The following is a 27630-nucleotide window of genomic DNA, read 5'->3' on the forward strand; positions in this document are numbered from 1 at the left end:
GCTAGTCATGGCAGAGACTGCAGAGAGCTTCAGAAAGGGCCTAGATGACTTCTTAGAGCAAAATAACATTTATGGTCATATTATAATATAGAATTGTGTTCCAAGAATATTCCTCCCCCTCGGCTCCTTCCTTGCAATTCTCGGTTGCACTTTATGGACATTAGAAAGTTAATAAAGTATTTAGCAAAGTTTACTATTTTCATCTGCACTGTTGATTTATACATTTTTGTTGAAATTTAGTTACAATTTAACTTTCACTTTTCAAAATCTTAGTCCGAATTACAAGACACAGCAAAGCCCCCATTTCATGGGGATAAGTGATTTTCACCATATTTTGCCCAGGCACAACTGTGATAAATTTGCAACAGTTTTGCAGATTATTTTTGGCTCTTTACTTCATCCACTGTTTAACAATATTAGATTATACAGTATTTTACATATTAATTCCTAAATTCAATGAGCAGATATTTGAGTTTCTTTCCATAGCTGACAATTACACAGTCTCATATATAGATCCAGGCACAGGATAAGCAGGTTATTGTTTGACTAATGGCGCAAAGCGATGAGTTATTGCAATATTGACTTAGATTTTGGTTCCGCTGCTCTTAAAATTCAAGACTTTCAAATATCTGGAGGCAAAGTTGTTGGGTAAAGTATGTGACTGCAATGCAGAGGATGAGAGCATTACAAAGCTTTCCTCAACTCCTGGATCTGGCTGATGTCATACTGACATGAAGATGAGTAAACTGCTGCCCGGGCTTCAGAGAAGGAATCTCAGTCACAATGCCAAGTACAGGCAACCTCAGGCGAGATGTTTTACATCCTGTACTTTGCTACAGAATGTCTGAGACTGGGGTGTGGGCACTTGGTATACACTGGACAGGAACATCTCTGTAAACAGAAGGCAAAATGGATCTGATATTGGGCATTTAGTGGGTTAATATTACCACCAATTGCGGTAATGGGAAAAAAGCTGAACTCTGCGATGGAATAGTAACAGCTGCAGCATTCTGAGCAGAACGTAGCTGAACATTTGGCAAGATGGGACCTTTTTCCGAGCTGCGTCGCTCTCTCAGCTGGCTGTGCTCTTATTTAATTTACAAGGCATTAATTGTAACAACAAATGCCTTGCAGACCACTTAATCTAAGGTCACAACGAGGTGGTATGCCCATGGTGCTGCCAGAGGAACTCATTGACTGCCAAGAGGTTTGTTTACACAGTTGCCCACAACTCCGATAGAACCACTTCAAAATCGACTGTAACCTTTCTTGTTCTTTGTTAAAGAGTGACTAATTCATAAGTCAATCTGGGTGTGTTTAGATCTAGTCTCAAGCAAACCTGGGGGGGGGGATAAATACAGAAAGGAAAATCTAAAAATGCATGAAAAATGTCCAACACCTCAGATGTTGCTAGTTCTAAAATGTAACACATTAGAACGTAACAATTCACATACAGTATATGTGTGATACCGAGAATACAATAGACTTCTGGAGATAATGTACTTCCCATAAGCAATCAAGTAACCACAAACATCAATGAAATCTGCTGATTCTGGACCATTACTTTATTTATGTAGTAAGCTTTGGTTTGGGTCTGTATATGTGTAGTAAGCTGTTTCTGTATCTATACAGTGAATATTATACAGTCATGATATCCACATTGTAAGCTTGGTTCTCTGACAACATCTATGTAATAAAATATGGCTTTGGTACTGAAATGTAGAAAGAAGAGTATCTAGTACCATACTATATGTAGTTTAAGTGTAATTCTGGTATGGTAGCAGTATATATATATATATATATATATATATATGTAGCAAACCTGCTTAGTTCTGGTACCATATCTATGTATGATGCCTGTTTCTGGTAATATATACATTATACAAATTTAAATAAAAAATGTAGCAAACTTGATTCTAGCAAACTGTATCTATGTAATAAAACTGGTTCTTAGTAGATATATATATCTACTAAGCTTGGTTCTAGTACTGTATTTATATAATAACCTACTGTTCTGTTTTGGTACTATATAGTAAGGTTAATTCTGGTACTGTACTTATGTAGCTTTATGTAGATTAGTACTTTATCTATATATTAAGTATATTAAGTAGAAAGTCTGGTAACATATATATGTAGTAATATTGGCTCTCTATTGAGTGAGTTTGGGTTGCTTCTGTATCTTTGTTGTAGTCCGGATACTGTCTAAGCAGCAAAGGGTTAGGATATTTTAGATACATTAAAGTGTTAGACAATCCACAGTCTTCATGCATCCAAGGGCAGAGACCGAGACCCTCATTTCCATTATTTCCACAAATGTGTGTAATTGGTGGGGCACCCTCGGTCAGACATCCTGCGGGTAGTTGATATATGTTTATTCTAAGAAAACCCTTTAAAAGTTGCATTGCTTTCAAGAATCTTCACTTTTCTGCTCACTGAATGAAGTGACAGCCTTCTAGGATGACCTGCGTGTACTTTGCCAACAAGCTTTACACCTTTGGGACTGCCTCAACCTAAAACATCATGTGTTGAGTATTCAGACATGGCTACATAAGAGGAGTGGGGTCAGGCTGGGTGAGAGAAGTTTACACAATCTAAAATAGATCACATTCCAGGAGAATCTCATAGCTTACACAGAATTAGCTTTCAGTTCATGACAGAGGCATGGAATAGCACTTGTGCTGGATCATCTCAGCTTCTTCTAAGCAGGTGGAGTCGTCTGCTGGGACAAGGGAAATGAATGATGTAGATACTCTATGAAGTTACTCTCCATAAGATACTCTCTATATATTTATATGTATGTACGCACAATTTGCTACTCTGATGAGTACTGTCCTAATTAGGGTTCACAACGTAAATTCTTTTTCAACCTATGTATGTATTTTTGGAGTGTGGCTGTAAGACTCCAGTATGTACTCATGGTGTAACATGTAACGTGTTCTGCCACTGCATGTATACAGGATACTTGTTTCTGGCACTGTATATTCTGTAATCATATCTATGCTATACATGTGGTTCTGCTACTGTATATATGTTGTAAGTCTGGTTCTGGTACTGTATCTATGTAGCAAACCTGAATTTGCTCCTATGCAGCAGGACTTTGGTTGTTTTCCTGAGACAACCCTTCTAAAGGTGTTGTTGTAGTTTCTTAACTAGATTTATTGGCCTAATGCAGACTGTCATAAACTTTACAGACGGTCCCCTACTTAATAACACCCGACTTACAGACGACACCTAGTTACAATCATACCTCTAGATGTTGGAAATTTACTGTGCTTTACCTTTGGGCTACAATAAACAGCTGTAACAGTTATCATGGGTGTCTGCAATTAAGTTTTATTGTTAATCCTGGTTCTTATGACAATCCAACATTTTTAAAATTCAATTGTCACAGAAACAAAAAAAAATTTGTCTGGGGATACAGTTATAAAAAATACAGTTCTGACTTACATACAAACTCAACTTAAGAACAAACCTATAGAACCTATCATGTACTGTACGTAACATGGGGCCATGGAAACCACAGCCGTGTGTATGGGCCCATAGAAAAGCATTTGTCCATGCGCTATCCATCAACAGACAAATTCTAAGCTCCGGTTAATGTTGCCGAAAAACAGGCTTATCCTGTCTTATATATTTCCTGTTTTAGTCACAGAGATGGCACTAAAACTAGACTTGGTAGCCATACAGTCATGTGTTAGGAAAAAAAATAATATGCAAACTACAGCGAAAACCAGATGCTTCATATTGAATTTATTAAAATAAAAATATTTTGGATTTTTTTTTTTATTCTTTGACCGAACTAATTATACTGGCCATTAAATGGTTAATTCTTCACAGACTGAGCTGTGCAGCCTATAGCTGTGCCAGGCAGGTGACTAGAGGGATACGATACTGGTGAGGTGGGGACATGCTGGTATTCCCTGTACGGCTCCTGGTGGTCAGTGGCTTGTTATACATATGAAGCCATGCTCCACAGAACAGATATAGCGCCCCCTACACAGTGTGGTAGCAGCGAGCCATGCAGATTCCAATTGCCCCCTGTGACCTGAGAGTAGGGGTTACCTCTTACTCCCAGATCCATGCATGGACTGTAAGGGACGGGGTCTCCAGGGCTCTTCATAGGTAGAATAACAAATGCAGAAAATCCAGCAATGATTTGCTTTTTAATTTTCTGTTGCTGCAAAAAAAAACCTCTCAAAGGCACTTACCATCTGTGACTCCATAGCAACTCTTTCATGACAAGCTTCTATCACTACTTTGCTGCCATTACTTGTGTCTATTTGTCGAGGATATTGTATGCAGGAGCATTAATACCCGCACACATGAAAGACTTGTATTACTGATTGTAAATACAGGGAAATATGGTGACACGATAAAGCACCTGCAGCAATGACAAAGCACAAATATGTCAGGTATTCGTATGACAACCTACATTACTATCAATGTGACATCACATCGAGAAAATACAGAAAAGTATATAACTAACAAGCCAGGGCTTATATACAGTGACCGCAGTCTACAAATGACACACAGGGTTAATGTATTTTAGCAGAACAACATTGTTAGAGATAGACTACATGTCCTGGATTCTCCATTATCTCGTCTCTACAGTCTTACAGTACATTTGGTATTGCTCTTATTTTACCTTTCTGTGAATTCACTGGGGCAAATTTACTTACCCGGTCCTGTCGCAATCCCCGATTCGGACGGTCCGACGAAGATGAAGTCCGGCGCAATTCACGTAGTTCATGCGCCCTAGTTCCTGCATCCGTCGCTTCCCTGCCGAGGTCCGCCGGAGTTCACCTTCTTCTTCCCGGTGCTTGTAAGTGCTTGTCTTGCGACACAATTCGAAATGTTAAATCCCGCACATAGTCCGAATCCATCGGGTTGTCCAACGGCACGCCTCCCGATTTGTGTCGCATGCGAAAAAATCTGATCGCATGCGCCAAAATCCCCGACGAAAATGCGGTCCGCGGACCCTAAGTAAAGAGCCCCACTGTGTTTCATGTACCATGCTATTATACTGTATTCCAGAACTGTGACGTCACAGTGTGCATTGTCCATGTACTCTGATGCTGTTGTGTGTGTGTTTTGTGAAATCATTCAATGTTTTACCCCTGTAGTGACAGTTACATCTTTGTGTGCATTATCCCTGTACTGTGACATCACTGTGTGCATTATCCCTGTACTGTGACATCACTGTGTGTATTATCCCTGTACTGTGACATCACTGTGTGTATTATCCCTGTACTGTGACATCACTGTGTGCATTATCCCTGTACTGTGACATCACTGTGTGCATTATCCCTGTACTGTGACATCACTGTGTGCATTATCCCTGTACTGTGACATCACTGTGTGCATTATCCCTGTACTGTGACATCACTGTGTGCATTATCCCTGTACTGTGACATCACTGTGTGTATTATTCGTAAACAGTGGTATCACTGTTTTTGCTATCCCTGTAAGTTGAAATCAATGGGTTGTATTATTCTTTACTGTGAAATCACTTTGAGTATTATCCCTTGACTGTGATATCACTAGGTGCAGGGCCGGAGTAAGCACCCGGCTTACCCGGGCAAGTGCTGGGGCCCCAGAGCTCCCAAAGGCCCACCACGATCAGAAAACTCAATTACATTGGCTACCGCTTCCTTGTGTGTCGCCGATGTAATTGAAAGATAGATAACTTCTTACAGCATGTGCCTCATGTGGGTTGGGGGGGGGGAGGGAGTGTGGTGCCCCCAGACGCCTACTTAAACCCTGACTGGGTGTATTACCTCTGTACTGTGACATCACTGTGTATTATCACAATATAGTGACTTCACTGTGTACAGTTAGTTTTAGAACTAAAACTGCCACAAAATTTTCTTGTGTTATTCCTGAATTGTCCAAGAGTATATAGAGTATAGTGTACAAGAGTATATAAGTATATATCTAAGTCTGATTCTTCACCAGCTCCAGATATAGAAACATGGAAATACATCTATTCATGAGATTCACATAACACCAGAGGTACACAGATATTAATATCTGCATCTTTAATTATTGCTATTTTCCAGGGAACCCGAATATTCGTCTAGGTGGTGTTGAGCAGTATGATTATCATCCACTAGGGACTGTCTCACTTAGCATCTCCACCAGATCCTCCTCCAGCGCTTGCTGCAGTCTTCATGGCCCTGAAAAGGTCATCACTGAAGTGTAGTCCCTGAGGAGGCTCTGGAGAGTGAATAGTAAGGTCAGGTTCACACAGGGCATTTTCCTTGAGTGTGCGGATACAATGGAACAGTGCAGCACTTTGTTGGAATGAAGTAAAAACAAGAACAGGCATTTCACATGCAGAAAATGAAACTAAGTTATAGAATCTCATCCTCACTGGAATCAAACAAGCCATAAATATAAGATTCACACGAAAGTTTGGTAGGATTTGCTAACCATGTAATGTATATATAGGAAATTAGAAGGATTGGGAGTGTTAGATTTTGACATGCTCAATCCTTTGCTCTCTGTGAAGATAGGGTGACACTAGAAATGTCTGGAATCAATTTACTGTACTACTCTCTGCCTAAGGTGAACAGGTGCATGCTCTGCCACAGAGGATAGATATCACAGATTCGGGGCAGATATCATATTTAACCCTATCGTTTATATTCTGTATGGCTAAGTCATAAGTTTCATACATGTCATACGTGCGCCAGAAATCATGAATCTGTCGATTCCCCGCACTGGTCCGATAGAGTTCGCCATCTTTTTTGTGGTTCACCTTTAACATAGGGTGTGCGACACAATTTCCATGTTAAATACAGCGCTCGGTCCAAATAAGTTGGACCATCCGACGACAAGCCCCCTAATTTTTGTCGCATGAAGGCGAGTGCAGCTGCGCCACAAAAGGGTCCTGTGCAAGCCGTTTTAGCCATGAAGATTGTGCACAGTCCAGCAAAAGTGCGGCACAAAGCCCTTAGTAAATGAGCCCCATTGTGTTGGTTTCAGAACAAAGGTTTCAAAGGTCAGATGTGAAACTTGAAGCTTCAGAACCCCAATATATAATCTGTTCCCCACCTCAAGTAAATATTGCATGTGCCATTTTAAGAGCACCCTCCTTGTTGGATGGTAGGATGGGTTTTTTATGCCCCATTTTGGGAGGTTTTGAGTATTTGAACCCAGTTAAGTAATACTGATCAGTAATCCAAAATGTAGGTTACATTGATTTCATCAATGCAAACATATTCACGAATGTATCCTATTTTTTACTTATTTATTTATTTTTATTATTGTATTGCATTAATGACATATAAATGCATGTTATAAATTGCATATATGATCACGGTCCACAGAAACACAATTAATGACAATGTAACCATGTTTACAAAATGAGGATTCCCTTACGTCTAGGTTCAGCAGATCTGAGTTTGTCATTTAGACCTGTGTTTGTCATTTAGACCTGTGTTTGTCATTTCTATATGTTTGTGTCTCAGGATTGCGCTTAGAATTCAGATAATAAGTATTTCTGCAATCCTATTAAAACCTATGCAGAGGAGAGATCTTGTGTTATCACATGACAAACTCAGCTCTACTTCATCTTTACTATGACTTAGCCATATAGAATATAAAATATAGGGTTAAATATGATATCTGCCCCTCCTCCGATGGATCTGCGGTGTCTATTCGGCATCTCCTAGCAATGCAGACACAAATCCAGTTCTGGAGAAGTCTACCCAGATTTCTAGCTGTTCCTTGGCTTTCACAAAATTCATCCTCAGCGTTCTGCAGCGAGAAGGGAAAGAATGAGGAAAGAGGAGGACATAATCCGTCTGGATACACCCACCTTGCAGATCCTGGTCTCTCCAGCCTGTGCAGGCAAAGATGCTCCTGAATCCACCGCCTACTTCACACACTCTCAGCATCATCTTGCTAGTGAAAGTTAATATTTTAACCGGCAGGTGCAGAGCCAACTCCGAGTCATTGTGTCGTATATGTGTTTGTTTTTCTCCCCCTCTCTCATGGGCTTTGATTTCATGACATCCCTGGTTGTGTGTGTCTCCTAGCAAATTATGGATCTGAGAAGGAGATTCACGCACTCTTCTATGTGTGAGGAGAAACTTGTGTTGGAATATTTGTGAGAAGGAGAATCCTGAGGGAACAGACCTTCACTCTTGGTCTTCCGATGGACATTTTCCAGCTGGGATGAGACAGCAGCACTTTGGAAAGTGACTTGTTATATTTCACCTTCTATTTAATTGTCCGACTTACTGAATGACAAGAGCAAGGAGAGGGGCTGAGCCGGAGGGAGTGGACCCTGGATCACGGTGACAAGTGACCTTAAGGTCACTGGTGGAAAAATCACTTGTCTAAGCAAACGTTGAATGGGAGAAGGAAACAAAACACATAACTAAGGGATCCTTAAGCCTTTAGCTTCTCAAGTTTTTACACTTTGGTCTTCGGTGACGCTTGGATCTAATAAACATGTCACAACCGACGGAAAGAATCCATTCCAAAAAAGCTGGAATCCGAGCTGCGGTGGTTTTAATTGGATTGCTTCACAAATCAAGGAAACAGAATAGAGAGAGGAGGTAACGCTGCATACAGATCATTGTCCTTGTCCCTATAGTTCTGTATTTGTTTTGCTACTTCTGCAGTGGATGGAGTGTGTACAGTAAGTACAGTGACGATCAACTACTGTCATATAGGGAACGTAACTTGATCACTAGATGGCAACTTTCTACATAGCTGTCAGTCAAATGAATGGGAACCTTTTAGAAAGTGTCACTTTTGATGTTGGCATGTGCAAAACATTCATCAAAATGTCACAGGAAAACCTAAACAATACAACGCTTGCTGCAAAACATCTCTGGTATTTCAGGTGGTATCCCTGATATCTTTCTAGAAGATAGTGACTGGCTAGAAATAGATAAATTGGACAATTTATGCAACATGAAGTTCCCAATGTGTATAGATTGCTTGGCCATTACCTGGATTGGGCTGCCATGGTGACAACTTCATTCTATTTATATGATTCAAGCTAAAATAATGATGTCCTTGTCATTGACGTGACATAAATGACTTCTAAAATAATGATTTAGTTCCAGAATTATGAAAAGAACTAAGAAAAATCACAAAGCATCTTCCTATTTACCTGTTCATTCACAATTACTTCCGTAGTAAACAATTGCCATTCACCTTATTCAGAAATATTCCTAGATGAGGCCTTGTCCTGATCTGCTCTTACTTTTTTTTGCACATGGCTTCTTTACATTGAAATACAAACAGTAAGGGAAGAGAAAACTTCCTTTATCCTTTATGCACCAGCCAAGTCTCATGAATGGCAAATATCTTCCCGATTCACTTAATATCTGTGACCCAGAAGCATTCACATTTACTCCACGGAGATTTTGGGTGACTTTAGTGATGGTCATTGTGTCCCATGACAATAAAAAGGAAAATTTAGGTAATGTACATAATTAAAATGACATAAATCAAACCCATTCTCATGTACCCCACGAGGGAATAATAAGTCAATAAAGTAGGCTTCTCGTGGTGTAAACCAATTACACATTTATTTGTATGAGCACAGTGTAATGCACAATTGCTCCAGTGGTGGCACTGCAGGGAAATAGAGCACTTGTTGCCCTGCAGATCACAGCTGATCGACAATTGTGATCACTTTATTTTCTGGATCATTTTAATAAGTGGTGGTTGTCTGAAGTGAAGAAACACTTTAAATTATAAAAATAGTATAAAAATTAGGAGCCTTATGATGAGCCTTGGTGATGAGCCTTGGTGTTTGTACAAACATGTTATTTTTGGGCTAGATGACAGATGATGGTGAGGTGATGTTTATCAATGAGTATTGTGACAGCCCATGCACCTTCTGTCAGTGTTAGTGGGGGAGGGGATGGGACAATAGCTGAACTTTAACCACATTTTCCTATTTACTTGCTCCATTGATCTGTAACACACGTTTAATAGATGAGCCCCGTTAATAGCTGCCGTCCTCTGTGTGTGGCCCTACATGGAGTGTAGACTTGTAATTGCTTATTGTGTTGCCACAATCTCTGTCTGTGGGATGGTGAGGGGGTAGTGAAAGCAGGAGTGGGAGCACCAGACCTGCAGAGGGTAACAATAAGTCATTAGCACTGGAGGGGGTTGGGGGGGGGGGTTATAAAGAAAGCAGTGTGTGTCAAAGGACAAACAGGAATTAACACATTCTAAATCTTATGTAAATAACCTTTACATTAGCAATTTTAATACTATCAATGCTATAGATAATACATGACAAGTATCTGGTCATTGACTGCGGTTACTATGAACTATCATCCAATGTCTCTGATGTGAAAATCTGCCATGGTGCTAATATTGTAGGAAGTTGATCTAGTGAATTGTGAAAAGTCTAATTTACTAAAATGACTTAGCTGTAACATATACTGTATATAGTACATGCACTCCATCCCCTGTTTCCGTTTATACAAGCATACATGTATTTGTACTATACAGTATACTGACAAATTCATATGTACTATACAGTATACATACATATGCATTATACAGTATATATATATATACATATGCATTATACAGTATATATATATATACATATGCATTATACAGTATATATATATATATATATATATATACATATGCATTATACAGTATATATAAATACAAATGCACTATACAGTATACATTCATACATACATATGTACTACCGTATACAGTAGTATAGTATACAGACAAATACATATGTACTTTATAGTATACATACATACACATTATAAGCTATACAAATACATATGCCCTATACCAGTGATGGCGAACCTTTTGGAGATCGAGTGCCCAAACTACAACCAGAATCCACTTATTTACCATGAATGCCAATATGGCATTTTATACAGTAACTTATTTCTACCTGTTCTTCCACATCTTTCAATTGTATCGCTCCCCCTGAGGCCACCAATACAGTTGAAATAAGGAGGGCAAATTCAGACTCTCGTTTTCGCTTGTCTCCAGGGTCTCTCTGTAGAGGAAGAACGGTGGGTCCAGAATGAGAACCTCTAAAGATATTGCAGTTCTGTCAACACCTTCTCACTTTTCCTGCAGTGAGAGCAGCATCTCTTAAGTTGCCTCGGAGTGCAGGTGGATTTGGTCCTGTTTGGTAAACTCTATCCTGGGGTGATAGTCTGAGTGCCCACACAAATGGTTCTGCATGCCACCTCTGGCACCCGTGCCATAGGTTCGCCACCACTGCCCTATACAGTATATATACATACAAATGCACTATACAGTATACATTTATACATATATATGTACTACACAGTATACATACACATACATATGTACTATATAGTATATACATACATATATACTACACAGTATACATACACATACATATGTACTATATAGTATACATGCATACATACTATGAAGTACACATACATGCACACTATACAGTATACATACAAATACATATGCACTATACAGTATATATACATATACATACATACATACACACTATACAGTATACATACAAATGCATATGCACTATACAATATGCATACATACAAATACATGTGTGCTATGCAATATACATACACATACATACATACATATCTACTATACAGTATACATTACTTACACATACTGTATATATGTACTGTACAGTTTTTCTCACCCTGTTGCTCTGGGTAGGTAATAAAGAAACACTGTAGATGCACAAACCCGTATATGTACTGGTATAATTTTACCAATTCAGATTTAGATGTTTAGGCAAAGGGAACGTGTAAAGTTGCTTGCAGAGGCATAACCTACCTGTGAGCCCCTTTAAATATTACTGTGTATCCCTGTTGATTTAACATTACTGTGGAGGGGGCAGAATTCACTTGCTGCTAAAGGTAGTATTATTGAAGTAATGTGATAGTAATGGGGTCCCTGGCTTCATATTACATCTTCACTTCTTGCCTCTATCCCATCCCCAGGGTTTTCTGTAGCCAATCTCATTGACAATACTTTAAGAGGATCCTGTCACCACACTTTTCACTGTTGCAGCAATAATAATCTCTGAGAAGATCCCTCTCTATATACCAGTGCATGGAGCCTGTGTCACACTTAGTTACATAAAATCCTCTCATTAACAAACACTAAGCCTACAGCCTAGTGGATAGAGGCTCAGGTGTGGAGTGGAGTGTGGAGGTTGTGGGTTCAAATGCCAGGCTGGGCAAAAATTATTTAATTGAATAAAATAGAGACCTTGTGTCTTGGAAAACCCTGGGAGATGTCGAGACCATATATGAACGGATTGTGATGTCTACCCTGATGACGAAGTCATTCAGTACCACAAGTTCTGGCTTTGAAAGTATACTAGACAGGACAACCACAGCCACTCCTGGAGGGAATATTCAGGGCAATCTCCCAGCTGTTCTTGACAGCGGGACAGAGGTGAAAAACCAATACTGTCCCACCAAATCTGGGAGAGTTGGGAGCTATGAAATGATCTGCCATTGAGGCTCTCTACCTTAATTACAGCTGTTTTCCTTATATGCAAATCAGGAGTAGACATGAGTCCACTTATAAAGAGAAGAGTCAAGTTTTCTTCAGGCTGCTAGTGAACCACGCCTACTTCTTTTGACTGACAGCTTTGTGTCTGTTAAAATCTCGACCTGAGCAGACAGTAAGTCCTCTTCCTCACACGGTCCTTTCCAAAATGCTGTCCCTTTCACTTGCATGGTGAATTCAGCAGTGAGCACTATGTGGGAGACGGCAGAGATATTTCCATCCTGCGATGAGCTGGGCCTCATGTAGTTGGGCGCGACTATTGTTGGGTTTATTGTGCCTCTTCTTGATTACAGGTTCCTTTTAAAAGGGTGTTATGGGATGGGAACCTGTCACTAGCTGCAACAGAGAAAAATGTGATGACATCTTCCCTTTAACTCAATCTATATTACAAGTTTCATCTCTTAATTGAATCTCCGGCTGAACAAAACTTCACTCACGTCTTAGAGCCATTTAAGGCGTCCTTCATGGTTTGTATATGTTTCATTATTCACAAACTCAGTGAAATCAGCTCAGTCACAAATTAAATCCAGTAAATGATTCATGGCTGCAGCTGGGATGTGCTGCTTGTACCGTATGTATCCAGCAAATGACGTGTCTGTGCTTTGGATTAGATTATTTGCATAGAAATAAAATTCGGCAAGTGCTTAGTGACATCAGACAGAGATAATATGTCGAGGGAGAGGTGTCATGCCCCAGAATGTTTAATCCAATCAGTCCGAAAGAGCAGCAGAGACAAAGTATTAGGAAAGTTCAATATTTATCTGACGAAAAGACACGGAGCCTTTCGTGACTTCCATGTCCTGTAGTCTGGGACAAGACTTGGAGCATTCTATAACACTATAACCCTCAGGTTCACATACTTTGAGTTGATAGTTCCTTAAAGGGGCATTCATGCTTTTATTGAGCATTAAATGGGCTCGAAATTTGTAACAATAAAAACCATAAATAAGTAACTAAAATTATTTCTGTGAAAACTTAATGACTAAAAATATTGGAAATTTTACAGCCTGATAGTGGGGGTTGTTACTAAGCTTTGCAGTGGTGTTGAAGCAGCATTAATTTTAGACATTAGTAGTGCAGGAGAAGATGGTAAACTTTGTAACTTTGATTAGGTAAAACCGCTTCTATGTTCCTTTTTACTGCTCCTTCTTTCTCCTGTATTGAGCAGTATCTGAACACGGAATAGACATAAGGAAAGGAGGATGAAGATTAACTCTTTAGATATGTCGAGAATTTTTCCTTTGATGACTTTTTGAGGAGATTATACCATCTAGGGCAGTGGTGGCGAACCTATGGCACTGGTGCTAGAGGCGGCACTCAGAGCCCTTTCTGTGGGCACCCGGGCCATCACCACAGCACACAAGACAGGACTCAAAGAATCTTCCTGCTGTTCCAAGCAACTTAAAAGATGCTGCTTTCATTCACATTTTGATACTTACTTCTTGGGACTGTAGGAAGAGGGAGAATAAGTAAACAGGGCTGAATTATCTTTGGAGGACCTTCTGCTGGCCCCACAATTCTCTGTGTACAGAGGGGCATTGGAAAGAAGCTAAAATTATGAAAATGTTCCATCTTTTTTACTGAGTTGCTGTCCTTAGGAGGCCAATATGCTTGAAAGTTACTGCTTTAATTTTTGGTTGGCACCTCGCAATAAATAAGGGAGGTTTTGGGTTGCTGTTTGGGCACTTGGCCGCTAAAAGGTTCACCATCACTGATCTAGGGACAGTCTATAAAGAGTTTATGGATACAGAACAGTAAGTTGATTTACACAAGCAGTTTAAATAAGGACGATGGGGAGGGGTAAGGACACAGAAAGAACATCAGTGTATTCCCCAGCCCACCGCGTTTACTAAAAGTTGTCTTTAGCCTGTAGCATTACCGCACATTACTTGACCCACTAGCACTTGGAACTTCCTGTGTTCTGCGGACTTCTGATTAATCAATGTGGTTGTGCAGTCATTACTGATTGGGGGCTTACACAAATTAATAAGTGAATTGCCCCCTTGATCCACCAGAAATCTGCATGATGCAAGACTTCAACGATGAATTCCCAATAACAAATGTGACCACCGCAGCTTTCATTATGTGGTAATACCTGTCAACATCATAGAGGTCATCACCGAATGTCCCATGGATTGTCTAAAGTTGTCACATAGCCATTTTGAGAATTTTTTGGAGGCCAAGATCCAAAAAGATCTGAAAGCATAGCAATGGGTCCAAGGGTGTATTATCATTTTTTCTTAAACATTTTGACTTTTTTATGACATGGCTAGATTTAAACCCTTTAAATTCTTAATTGTCAAGTCAGGCTATCAATCCCAGAGTCTGGGGCCACTACAGGTTCTTCTGGTGCTCTACTCTATTGGTCTGACTCCATGGCAGCTCCATAATAGTATCCAGGTTGCATGACTACAGGAAGGTATTATCTGCTTTTATACACGTCCCCCGATTCTCCCCGCTTTATTCCAGCTTCCTCCGTCTTCAAGCTTAGTGCCTATGCCTAGAATACTCGTAATACATTATACATAACCTACTATCGTATGAGGTTATCTAGAGGTCTTCCGGTTTAACCCTTTCTGTTTACAATGGAAAAGACAAAATAAAGGGATAAACAATAAGGAGACAATAACTTTCATCTTTGTTAAAATTTATGTCATGAAAATCAATAGTACAGAAACGGTATAAAACTGCTGGCTCAGGAGTTGGCTCCGGTCTAGACTATTATTCTGTATTCAGATTGTTTTCACCTTCAGGAGAGGTGGCAGGAACATTAAATATTCACTATTGTCTTCTGGTGACCCAACACCCTGTGATGTAAATGTGCAATTATGTATATAAAGATGTCACTTGTACCTGATGTCACTCACTCTGTCCGATGTACAATATAATGTTCTGAGCCTTTTATCATCTGCTCCATTCTCCATCATTTTCATTATGACATTGATAGAGAGCCATCTTTTTCCTGTGGAGGACGCCGTTGTGACTACACCGTGGGAGTAACCATTAATCAGTTTTCAATTAACACTGTAGCATTTGGAAAGCGCTGTGTAGAATGGATGTGTGGAATGGATCCAGAATAGGATTTAATCCAATAGATGATCCCCTATGGTTGAATAACGAGAATTTTTTTATTTTGTTTTGTAAGCTGTGCATGAGTTCAACTAAAAGGAACCCACCATTCTGAAACATGAAGTGCAAAACCCCTGCCAATGCATAGGCAGGCTGGTAGTTGTGAATAGTGCCCACTCCAGGTCAGGGGCAGTTAAGGGCAGTCGCGGACCCTCTAGGAAGATTCTAGAATCTTGGTGTTGTGTAATTGCAGCTGTCGATACTGCCTGGAATTGCAACAGTTAACAGTGGGTTTAAGGGTGTTAGCTACCAACTGTATGGTCCTCATTTACTCCGGCACCAAACCCGTTGCCCGTAGCCAGGACCATGGGCAGTTTGTCTCTGCACACTTCACATAGCCCAGCACTTACCCTAAAGTGCAATTTATTACTTGCACCCCTACATGCTCTAGTGTGCATGGACCATCTGGAGTTGTGAACCCTCTAGGAAGGTTCTGGAACCTGGGTATTATGTAATTGCAGCTGCTTACCGCCATGGGTTTCCCCATCCATCACCCAGGGACTCCTCCTAAAAACACCTTAGGGGTTGCCCCAGAGAGAAACCATTGCATCAGCCTCTCCCATCTTTTTTTTTTGCACACACCACCTGCCTGTAGGGCAGCCCTCTGATCCCCATACCAAGCAACATGACCACAGCGTGCCCAAGGCTGCACTAGCCAGCCACTCCGGTATCCTGGGCCCCAGCTGCCTCCTGGCCCGGTGGGGGATGTTGCAGAAGCATGGTCTTCTTTATCCTAAGACACATCAAGAAGTCAAGTCAGTGAGAGTAGTTTGACATTGTGCCAGGAAATATGGTGCAATTCCCTCCTCATGTTATTGCAGGGGCACAATACTTCTCACCGGAGGGGCCGTTATCCATGCCTTTGATTTACCTTTCCTAGAATAGCAGAGTTACCATCTTGGCTAATTTTAGCTATTGCACATATAAACTTCTGGACATATCTTTTGAATAAGTGGGTACATTTGAATAAATAATAAATTGGCCACTATCACAAACCTTTGCCAGGGTAAGTGCAAGACTCATATAGTTCTTAGCCTGGTGATTTCAATGATAACCAGCAGCTTTGCTTTGGATTTCCTGTTAAGTCCCGTGTCCTGCCGACTTCCGGTGGGTGTCTGCACACTTCCTTCGTCATACCCACTTCCGTAGTAGCCATTTGAGGGGCGTACGGATATCCTCCAACCACTGATATGGGAGGAGTAATTATGGAGACGGTGTGCATACAGTGATGACTCAATGGCCGCTTCCTTGTATTGGAAGTCAGCAGAACAAGGGAAGTCACAGGAAGTCATGAGTCCTGCTGCTGTAACAAGACAGAAACTTGACCAGTACAATATGAATGACCCTGATAGGGTCATGTACTTAACATGGCAAAGTTTTGTGAAGAGTCCTTCAGTATATTATACTTGAAAACTTGGTTTTCTTTTAGTTAGATCCTCTATAAAAAATATATCAGGAAGGTCCCCATGTAAAGCATATTTGTTACATGCCACTTCTCAAAGACATGCTTCTTGTAAAGGCTTCTGGTAGCAGACTTGCTTTAAAAACAAAAACTAACGGGAAGGCTAATTGAGTGAGAGATGAATTATTAAGGTGCTTCCCTCACGGGTTTAGGAGCCGCAGTAGCAGACATGGCACTTCCTATTATTAAAGTCCTCCAATGCCTAGTTCAAGGAAACTTTACGTAGATGAAATGGCAGCCACTCTTTGAACTTTTCTAAGGTCTTAAAGGAGTTTTCTTCTGTGAAATGTAGATAATATTTTAGTACCAGACAGTTTTCTCTTCTCGCTGAATACATTTCTTGCGAAAGGCCTTGAAAATGTTTTACATACTTTTCATACCTCCAAATTTAATAACAGCTTGTCAAATGTAGGTAACGCGGCTGCCAAAAAGACAACCCGCGAGAGGTAGGAAATGTATAATTAACACTGAAATACAAGAGCTTCTTCTAGAGTCATTGGGAGGCTGCCTCTGGATAAACCAGGGACACTTACTCATCAATCCAGGCACTGTGACTGTGGTAATCTTATTGTATTTGTTATCCATAGCCTCCTAACTTCTAAAAGCAACTTTTAAAATGATGCTAATAAATCGGTTCCCGGAGCCCCACCATGCTGTAGATTCACAAGCTGTTATATTGCCCTGCCCCCCTGCTTCTTCAGCACTTCCCCCTGCAATCTCACTGCAGTGTAGGAAGGTTCAACACAATGTGGGAGGGGGGGGGGGGTAAATGCCCCTGCACAGTGTAACAGTCCTGTAATCTGCCGCAACGAGGGGCCCTGAGAACCACCACAATAACACCCAGTAGACTTTGAGCTTAAAGGCTCTAATAGCAAACTCTAATAGCAAACTTTATCAGGGTACAAGTACAAGACAATGTTAGGGTCACCCATATTATATTTACCCTGTTAAAGTTTGGGGTTTGCTGCTGGTTGCTGTGGGTCACATGACCCACTAGCAGCCGGACTCAAGACTTTTTTTGACTTTCTGTGTCCTGTTACCTTCCAGCGAATGTAGGGACAATATAGTCATTACTCTATTCATGTCCTGTAACAACCAATCCATGTCAGTGGTTATCTTAGTGTGCATCTGGATCTTCATGTGATTTGTGGCTCCTGGGGTCTTCAGATAAACCATACCAATGAAAGTACAATATGGGTGACACTTTTAGGGTATTGTACATACCCTGGTAAAATTCCCTATTTGTTGACAACCCCTTTAAGGTGTCCAATGGAATGGAGCACAATCTTTTATATGGGGCCATACAAAGTAAGCACTGTACAGGTATTGTTTGATTGGTGGGATGACCTGTGCCACACTAGGCCTAAGGCTTCTTGTGAACCCCTGAACCCCTTCATATTCAATAAAATTTCACAGACAAATTTGGACAAAATGGACCTGGAGACTAATTGTACATTCATTTATTTGAACAATTTTTTTTCCATTCTCACATAACCCTACATTGCGCCTTTAAAGAAGACCTGTCACCAGATTTTGACCACCCTGACTAACAATACCTACTGATAAAGGGTTGAAAGTCCTCCCCATATCACCTACAATTAGCTGCCAGTGGGGCCTTGTACCTTAATTACAGACATTTTTCTGATATGCAAATAAGCTTTTGTGACTCATGTCTGGTATCTGTGACCCTTCTCTCTCTCAGGCTGGCAGTGAACCACGCCCCATTATTGTGACTGACAGCTCTGTGTCTCTTCAAATCACTGCTCCCACTCCTTGTACTTTGGGACTGCCTGCTAATATTCAACTACTGACATATAAAGCTCTATGTACAGATGGGAAATATGTTGTCAATTTTTTTACAGGGTGCCTTGTGTTACATTTATGACATGTGACAAGTGACATCATCACAGGTCTCTCAGCCTTCTAAGAATAGCAAACTGTACAACTTGTATGTGATTACATGAAATCACAACAGCCTCCATGGAGGATGAGTAGGAGTAGAGGTCCATGTAGGGTGCTGTAACTTCATGTGGTAAGATACATGGGGGACAGTTGGCCATTTGTTAAGAGGCTAAAGGACCTGAGATGATGTCCCTCTGGTCACATGACATGAACTATGACCAGTAAGGAGGCATAAGGCATGGGAGGGAGTAGATGGGAGGGGCAGGATGAGCAGGACATGCCCCCTAAGTTTCCAGGTAATATAAGATAAAAGTTGATTTATGTGGATGTAAGTGGATGTTAGCTAAAAGAAGGAGATCGGTCAGTTAATAGAGCTCTATAGGAATCTGTTACTGGCTGTACATGTGCAAATGTGGTGACAGGTTCCCTTTAAATATTGTGTTAGTAAACACAAGTGAATTATTATCTGCTTTAAATACAGAATAGAGAGCAGTAAAGTTATTTTTGGAAATAACCCCCATTCCTCCATGCCCCTGCAGGTATGGAACAGAGAACGTGATGTTCTCTTCTGAGTTTGCACTAAATCTTTGCCACCAGAATCGCAGTAAAACTGTCATCTGGGTCATTATACGACCGCTACCGCGTGCTCAGTAAGTCGCAGATACTTGACAGGACATTATCCCTGTGCAGTGTCTACACCGAGCTCCACATTCATATAAACCCTGTATAATTATATAGAGCTGTAGATCCTATAGTTTGTAATCTACACCTTCTTCTCTTGGTTTCCATGTTATGTAGTTGCTATAGAAGTGACTGTCATGCTCCACAACACCTACAGTAGGTTATGTCACCCGCTGAATAACATTGAAATGTGTTGCATATATCCTTGGTTTATTGTTCTACATCCTGCTTCCCTTGATCAAAATACAAAAATAGGAATGATATTTCCTTAGTTTTGTATAAACCGTTTCAAGGCCATCTAATTTCCAGTGAAAAAATTCACCTTTTGGAATGAAACCTTGTGATCTGCTCCATACAGGGCAGGTGTCTGCTGTATTATACAATTGTGATGATATATCTGGACTGTGGGGCATCAAACATGAAATATCTTCTAACAAGTCTTTTGTCAACAGCATAAGGCCTCATGCACACATCCTTGTGCTGAAACACCCTGTTTACAGCCCGTTTTGGTGGTGTGGAGGTGGGAGGGGCTACAAAGCACATTATAGAGCAGGTCCTATTCCTCGTGGCAGCACACTGGGGCTCATTTACTAAGGGTCAGCGGAACACATTTCCGTCGGACTGTTCCATGGTTTTTGGTATTTGCGCCGCTGGGACAGGGATTTAGCAGGGTATTGTGTCGCAGGTGATCGGATTTTGACACAGCTGCGATGGCTTTCATGCGGAAGAAATCGGGGGGAGGGGGGCCGTCGGATTGTCCGACTGGTTCAGACTGAGCGCAGGATTTGACATTCAAATTGTGTCGCAACCAATGTACTTACATGCACCAGTAGGAAGATGGTGAACTCCGTTGGACCGGAGTGGGGAAGCGACACATGCAGGATATCGGGCGCACGATCTTAGTGAATCATGGCACAGTGCATTATCGTCGGACAATGCACTTTCGGGAACTCCGAGGGACCAGGTAAGTAAATGTGCCGCACTGTGTCTCACTGCTTCGTGCCCATGCATAATAGAAATCAATGGTGGCCATGAGCTAGCCCCAATTTCTGCAAATAGCTCATGGCCGCCATATGCTGTAGTGTGAATGAGTCCTTAGAAGTGTTTTTTTTAAGTACAATGCTGACTCCCAGAATGTAGAAAGACATCTTTGTGATATAAACATTCTTGGTGGATGTTTGTGGTCCAGAAATATATTCATGACATAAACCATGATAAACTATGACATGTTCCCTTTCAATCAAAATACTATTTATAATCAATAAAACTGCTTTGGACATGATGAAAATTTTTTCTGCAGCTCATTTCTCTAACACGTAGCAAAAATGAGAAAGAGAACTGTTACATATCCATATAAAAGTACATGGTTACCCCGTTTATCATTGTGCACATACTAAGTCAGTAAAATGTAATGGACTATTTGTCAAGTTGACCATATACCCTCTTATAGATTTTGGCCAAACTGTTATTTCTAGTTGAAAACAGCTTTCCTGTGCTCACCCAAGCGAGAATATGCGTGCGCCCAGGGAATATGTGCACTTCCAGGTTTAATTTCATTTCATAAGGTATACAGTAGAATGTGGTAGGGTATTAGCTTCAATGTCTCTTCTAAGTCTAAAATGATTTCTGCTGACCCTTAGGACCTTGGTATATTAGGGTTTACATTATTTTCTCAAAGCCTGGTCCCACTAGAGGATACACTAGTGGGCCAGTCTGACAGTGCCTGCTGGGCTTCTCCTATATGTATGGACACCACTAGATATAGAGCCCAATGGCAATAATTGCCAAGTAAGGCTAACAAGTCTACTGCTAGATTTTTGGGCTCCATCATCTCACCTCACAACTTTCATAGGGACGCAATTTTTTTTTCCCCTAAGCGACACCCACACAGTATAACTACCTCTTAGTGCCCTCCTTCTCCCCCTCACATTGTGTCTCCTCAGCTCCCTGTCACATTTTAGCCCCCTCCTTGCTCTCACATTGCAACCCCCCTGATATTGTGCCCCCCAGCCCCTACTTATATCTAAATCCCCCCATATTGTACTACCCCCAGCAGTTCTCCCTCATATTATGCATCTGTGCAGTAGCTCCCCCTAATATTACATACCCTCTCATATTGTGCCCCTCCCAGCAGCTCCCCATCTTATTGTGCCCCCCTGTATCTTTCTCTCTTATTGTGCCCCGCCAGCTGCTCCCCCTTATATTACATTACCCTTATATTGTGCCCCACCAGTAGCTCCCCCTCATGTTGCAGCACCCTTATATTGTGCCCCACCAGTAGCTCCCCCTCATGTTGCAGCACCCTTATATTGTGCCCCACCAGTAGCTCCCCCTCATGTTACAGCACCCTTATATTGTGCCTCACCAGTAGCACTCATACATGATGCAAGGAGTCCATTCTACGTTGCCAAATAATAATCATCTGCACAGGGGTCAGACCTTGAAATCTGATCAATGTACTGTTTGTACCAACCATGATCCTGTGCCATCCAGTTCACATATCAGATTATGGTAGGCTCCTCTCCTATTGAAATCAGAGGATGAAAATCACTGTCATTTTCATTTTTTAAAAAAAAAACAAGAACATTTTTGTTATGACCTTCTATAGCTGAATTTAAGGCATCAAAGCAATTAATCTTTGCAACAAGTGATTTGAAGCCAACAAACGCTCAACGTTGCAAGTGAACGGCACAGTATAAAGCATTGTAGAGCTCCTAAAAAAGCTTATCTCTGGACAGCAATGGGTTAGTGGCATAGACACAACAGCAGCTGGGATTTAGTGGCCCCCGGAGAATCAGATGTTTGTTGCTAGAACAAGTGAAAATGATAACGTATTGTTTGTGATGGGGCACTTGTCTCTGTTCCCCAGGAGCGCTGCCTGTACCGCTTGATTCTGCAGCCCCACATTCACACTGGGATGGAGAAAATCTGGAAATCTATGTATCAGTGATGTGCATGACTGCTCACTCCTCAGCCAGCGCAATAAATAATACAACTCAATGTCTTGTCTACATGATGTACAGGGCTATGTAATAAAGACATATCTTTAGAAAGATGGCAGAAAATTAGATGTCAAAATGATGAAGCCATAATAATTCTTCACATTGCATCCAACTCCGGGACAGTTTACTAAAACATTTTTATGAGCTGTGCAACCTCAAATAATGTGTCTACTGATATACTGGTCAATTTCTTATATTGTATGTATCTAGAATTTTCCACATAGCATATATATATACTCTATATATACTCGGGTATGAGCCTAGATTTTCAGCACAAAAAAATGTGCTGAAAACCCAAACTCGGCATATACTTGAGTAAAAAAAAAAAATCAAAACTCAACTTTTTGGCTTTCCCCGCTGCTGGCTATATATTGGGGCATGGGGCTGGCTATATACCGGGGAGCAGGTGCTGGCTATATACTATGGGGCAGGGTCCGGCAGGCTATATACTGGGGAGGCTGTGACCAATGCATTTTCCACCCTCGGCTTATACTCAAGTAAATAGGTTTTCCCAGGTTTTTGAAATTAGGGGCCTCGGCTTATACTTGGGTCGGCTTATACTGAGTATATATGGTACTTGAGTATAAGCTTATTTGTTTGCACAGAGAGGCTCCAATTTAGTGGTGGCGAACCTCTGGCAAATTTCTCCTCCTTGTTTCAACAATATCGGCTTTCTTAGGATGTCGATACTGTTGATGATGTTGCTGCATCTCTGGTTCTGGACTACAGATGCAAAGTTCCTGACCCCTGCCACTCATCGAGGTAAGTATTGTTTTTTTTAATAATTTTAATGCTATGGGGATTAGTGAACCAAAAAACATGAAAAGGCAAGAAGGGGGCAGAAAAATATGAGGGAACACAAAACTTATGCGGAAGATCCATAATAAAACTGTAAGTCTTAGGCTAATACTCAAGTCAATATGTTTATAATTTATAGGGTAAAAAGTTTCTTTATGCAGCAATTAGGATTAATGTATATCATGTTGGAAAGACAATGGGCCACATTTACTTACCTGTCCTGTCACGATCCCCGAAAAAAAAGAGCATTGTCCGACCGGAATGCACTTTGGCGTGATTCATGAAGATCATGCGCCCCATATCCTGCATGAGTCGCTTCCCCACTCAGGTCCACCAGAGTTCACCTTCTTCTTCCCGGTGCATGTAAGTGCATAGCCTTGCAATCCCGCGCTCAGTCCGAATCAGTCCAATAGCCCGTCTTCCGATTTCTGTCACATGAAAGCTACCCACAATCCAATCACATGCAACACAGTCCCCAGTGAAATACCTGTCCCACCGGCGCAAATCACGAAAATGTAGGAAAATCTGATGAAAATGCGTTCGTGGAGTCTTAGTAAATAAGCCCCAATGTCCTGGACAGGCATGTAATGCAGCTGACAAAGTTCACCATAAGTCAGACAGAAACTATTGAAGGTTAAGGCAGAGGAGCTCAATCCTGGTTAGTGATGAAGAAGAGGTCAGGCCGAGAATCTAGATGAGGACAAGAACACAACCAAATTGATGCCAAGCAGAGTGAAAAACAACACAGACAGACAGAATGATATCGGAGAGGACTTAAGAGGCCTAGAGCCCTTGGTGATTTGAGGAGGTCATGGACAATAGGTATGAATATACCATCCACCAGGACTGCTGCTGGGCACCTGGAGAAGTGAGCAGACATCCATCAACAACCTTATGGTTTCTCCACCTCAGTGTACTGCCACGTCCATATTCCAGCATGTATCTCATGTCACACTTTGACAGTATGTTTTGAGAACTGGTTTTAAAACATGAAATACTCCATAACGCATACATTACTGTGGAATATCATAAAGAACTTAACTTACCTCCGGTATGACACTGAGATAAATGGTTAGACAGAACTATCCAACAATTAGTTATGACAAGCGTGAAGATCCAGCTGTTCAATGGTTCGGCCACACAATTGGCTGTCTACATTATATAAAGATTGCCTAGGAGACTGTATGGCTAGTCTAGCACAGTTGGCTGCACTAAGTAATAGTGGCCACCGGCTAACTAGGTTTCATTCAAGAGCATCTCAATTCAACTATAGAGAGCTTTAAGCTATTCATACTATGGTAGGGAAAAGTAATAATGAAATTCATTCATTCATGCCTTTCTTCTGGGAAGTTAAGCAGGATCGCTGTACTATACTCACATAAAGAGTTATCACAACCTCAATTTTACTGCTCTATTAGGGCTCTATTCTGGCAATATATACAGTAGACCTGCCATACACTCATATTATAGATTGAAAAAGTAATACTACATTTTCCTGCAAAGGCCATGTTTGACAAAGGCATTAGAATCCAAATTTTGCCATTAAATAAAAGCCTGGTGCCATTTGCTGGCACATTTGTAGCACATTTGAAGCCGCTTTCCATTCAGGCTATACGCTGGGATATTGTCACCGCTCCTATAGACATGAATGTGCATGGCCATTCAATAATTATCAATAATAATTTAAATTGACGCAATACTAGTGGCATATAATGAAAATGGCAGTGCCATAATCAAGTTTAAATGCCGAGCACCGGGTCCCTATACTTAGCTGCTGGCGGAGGAGAGCGACAGCACCGTATTCTATAAATAATTAGCACGTCACATTGATGTCCGTTACTAATGATCTGTAATTACCGCTGTACGCTGATGGATGGTAACATGTTACATCCCTACGGTGTTGCTTAGGATTATTGTTTCTAACAAAATCATGCCACACATTGCTAATACAGTATATAGCAGCAATGCACCATATTGGCAGGATAGTATTCAGTGATTTTCTACATAGAAAATGTGACTGCTGCAGGTATTAAACCCCTCACCATTGTCTGATGCATCTGTCATCTCTTCCTCCTCACTTTTTTCTTACAGCCACAATAAGCAGGGGAAATGAGGCAGCACTAGAGGTCATATAGGCTCTTGGGTGGCCATCCCTTTGACAGCTTTGATAGACTACCTACCTGAGCAATCACCGGCATCAAAAGAGACCTGCACATTTAAATTATGTACATCCATCTTACAAGTCATATACTGTACATAGAATGATCCATTTACTTGCAAGTGATGATCCAATACTGGTGGTCCCTGACTTAAGGACACCTGACTTACAGACAACCCACAGTTTCAGCCGGACCCCTCTGCTCACTGTGACCTCTGGTGAAGTTCTCTGGATGCTTTACTTAGTCCCAGGCCGCAATGATCAGCTGTAAGGTGTCTGTAATGAAGCTTTATTGATAATCTTTGTTCCCATTACATTTAAAAAAAAAAATCTATAGATAAGAGAGAGAGAGATCCAGATTCAGATCTTCTTTCTCTATATATTCATATATAAAATAAATTAAAATCAGATTAACTGAACATTTTATTCCAGTTCTGGTATTGGTAAATTTTATGTATCCTTGAATCAATTATTAATTCCAGCCTCAGTTCCCATAATCCCTTGGTCTTGGAGACACCTGTGACTTCAGTTACGTCAATGAAAGTAATCCGCTCTGACAAGAAATCATTCTTATATACTTAAATCTTTAAAATATGGGACTATTCAGTCCAAACATATAAATATTTTTTCCCGGTTACAACCTGAGAACAGTTCACTCGTGAAAGAAACCAACTCTGAAAAGCAGATTCTTGTGCAACACAATAGGTCTATGCATAAATAAATGACAATGAGAGTCGAGTCAAGGTTACTAAAGATAGGATGAAGAAAAGGAAGAATACCAAATATGAGAAGACATTCGGAAAGTACAAAAGAAATGCAGTTCACTCAAATGTATGTGTAATGCTAAGACCCCATGACTGCGCCTATAGAAAGTCAAAGGACCAACCTTCCCTATGGCGATTATAATGACTGACTCCCTCCTGAAGCTTTTCACACCTTTTCTGGAATGCATTATATTCTACAGGATGAGGCAAAAGTCTGGTAATGTTGGAAATTAAATGGACAATGGCACATCTTAATACCCACGAAAGTATTGGGTCTATATTTTAGGCTGAAGCACAGTTGCCATCATGAAATCTCAAATATTGAATCAAAGGCATATTTTCCCAATGGGAAGGTGGTCACGTAGCATATCCAAGAAGAATTGTCCTCAAAATAGATTGACAAAAGCAGCATTGATAAAAATCTCTTCTGACTCTTAATAAATAATTTCCCTACGCTGTAATGAGGTGACCCAATCAGGTCAAAACAGCGCTGTCTACAGTTAGGAGTATGTTCCTTCTGGAAAAGATATACTGGTTTTGTTTTAATCTCGAATCATGTCATAAGGCCTCTTGTAGGCCTCATGCTTGATGTCCAGGGAGCTGCCTTACAAGGTAGCTTCAAGAGGCATGGTTTTCTTTATCCCATCCTAAAAAACTTTGCATATTTTCCCAGAATCCCCCTAGTGGAGCATCCATGGCTATAATACTCCACACACCTACATGGTGGCCTTAATTGGCTGTCTTCTTAAGGAGAATTCTTAATTCCCGACTCTAAATATATCAACACAGCTGAAGGTACTGGATCCCATAGATATGAATGTACAGGAGAAGGGTTGGTGGTTTGCCATGGCTGCAACTCTATCTGAAGTTGTGTATGCTAAGATGATGCAGGCAACCGTCAGCTCTGCGTAAGGCAGATGGCGGGACAAAGTGAGGAGGGGGGCCAAAATGTGAAGGGGAGAAAAGGTCCACAATGTGAGGAGGCACAATTTTAAAAGGGGACCAGAATGTGCCGAGAAGGGGGCCACAATGTGAGGAGATCATGATAGTCTTAAAGGGGTATTCCCATCTGAGCATTTACATTTAACTAAATTAATTTACCATATGTAAACATTTCTTCAATTGGATGTTATTAAAAAAATGTTCCTGTGTGAAGATAATTTCTCATAAATGCAGCCATGTTGCATGTAT

At 40.9% G+C, this 27630-nt stretch overlaps 1 protein-coding gene across 6 annotated transcripts in view; it reads left to right on the forward strand.

The window, feature by feature from the left end:
* RAP1GAP2 (RAP1 GTPase activating protein 2) overlaps positions 1 to 27630 on the forward strand; it is a 517296-nt gene that overhangs the window by 263926 nt on the left and 225740 nt on the right. Inside the window, exon 1 of one of the 6 annotated variants that reach the window (XM_072138203.1) lies at positions 7703 to 8567. The exons of the other annotated variants lie outside the window; for them this stretch is intronic. Coding sequence (XP_071994304.1) covers positions 8461 to 8567 — 107 coding nt within the window. The 5' untranslated portion in view covers positions 7703 to 8460. Of the gene's footprint in view, positions 1 to 7702; positions 8568 to 27630 lie in introns of those variants that run through there. 6 annotated transcript variants of the gene reach the window in all.

Source organism: Engystomops pustulosus, chromosome 2 (genome assembly GCF_040894005.1).
Source record: "Engystomops pustulosus chromosome 2, aEngPut4.maternal, whole genome shotgun sequence".
Taxonomy (NCBI): Eukaryota; Metazoa; Chordata; class Amphibia; order Anura; family Leptodactylidae; genus Engystomops; species Engystomops pustulosus.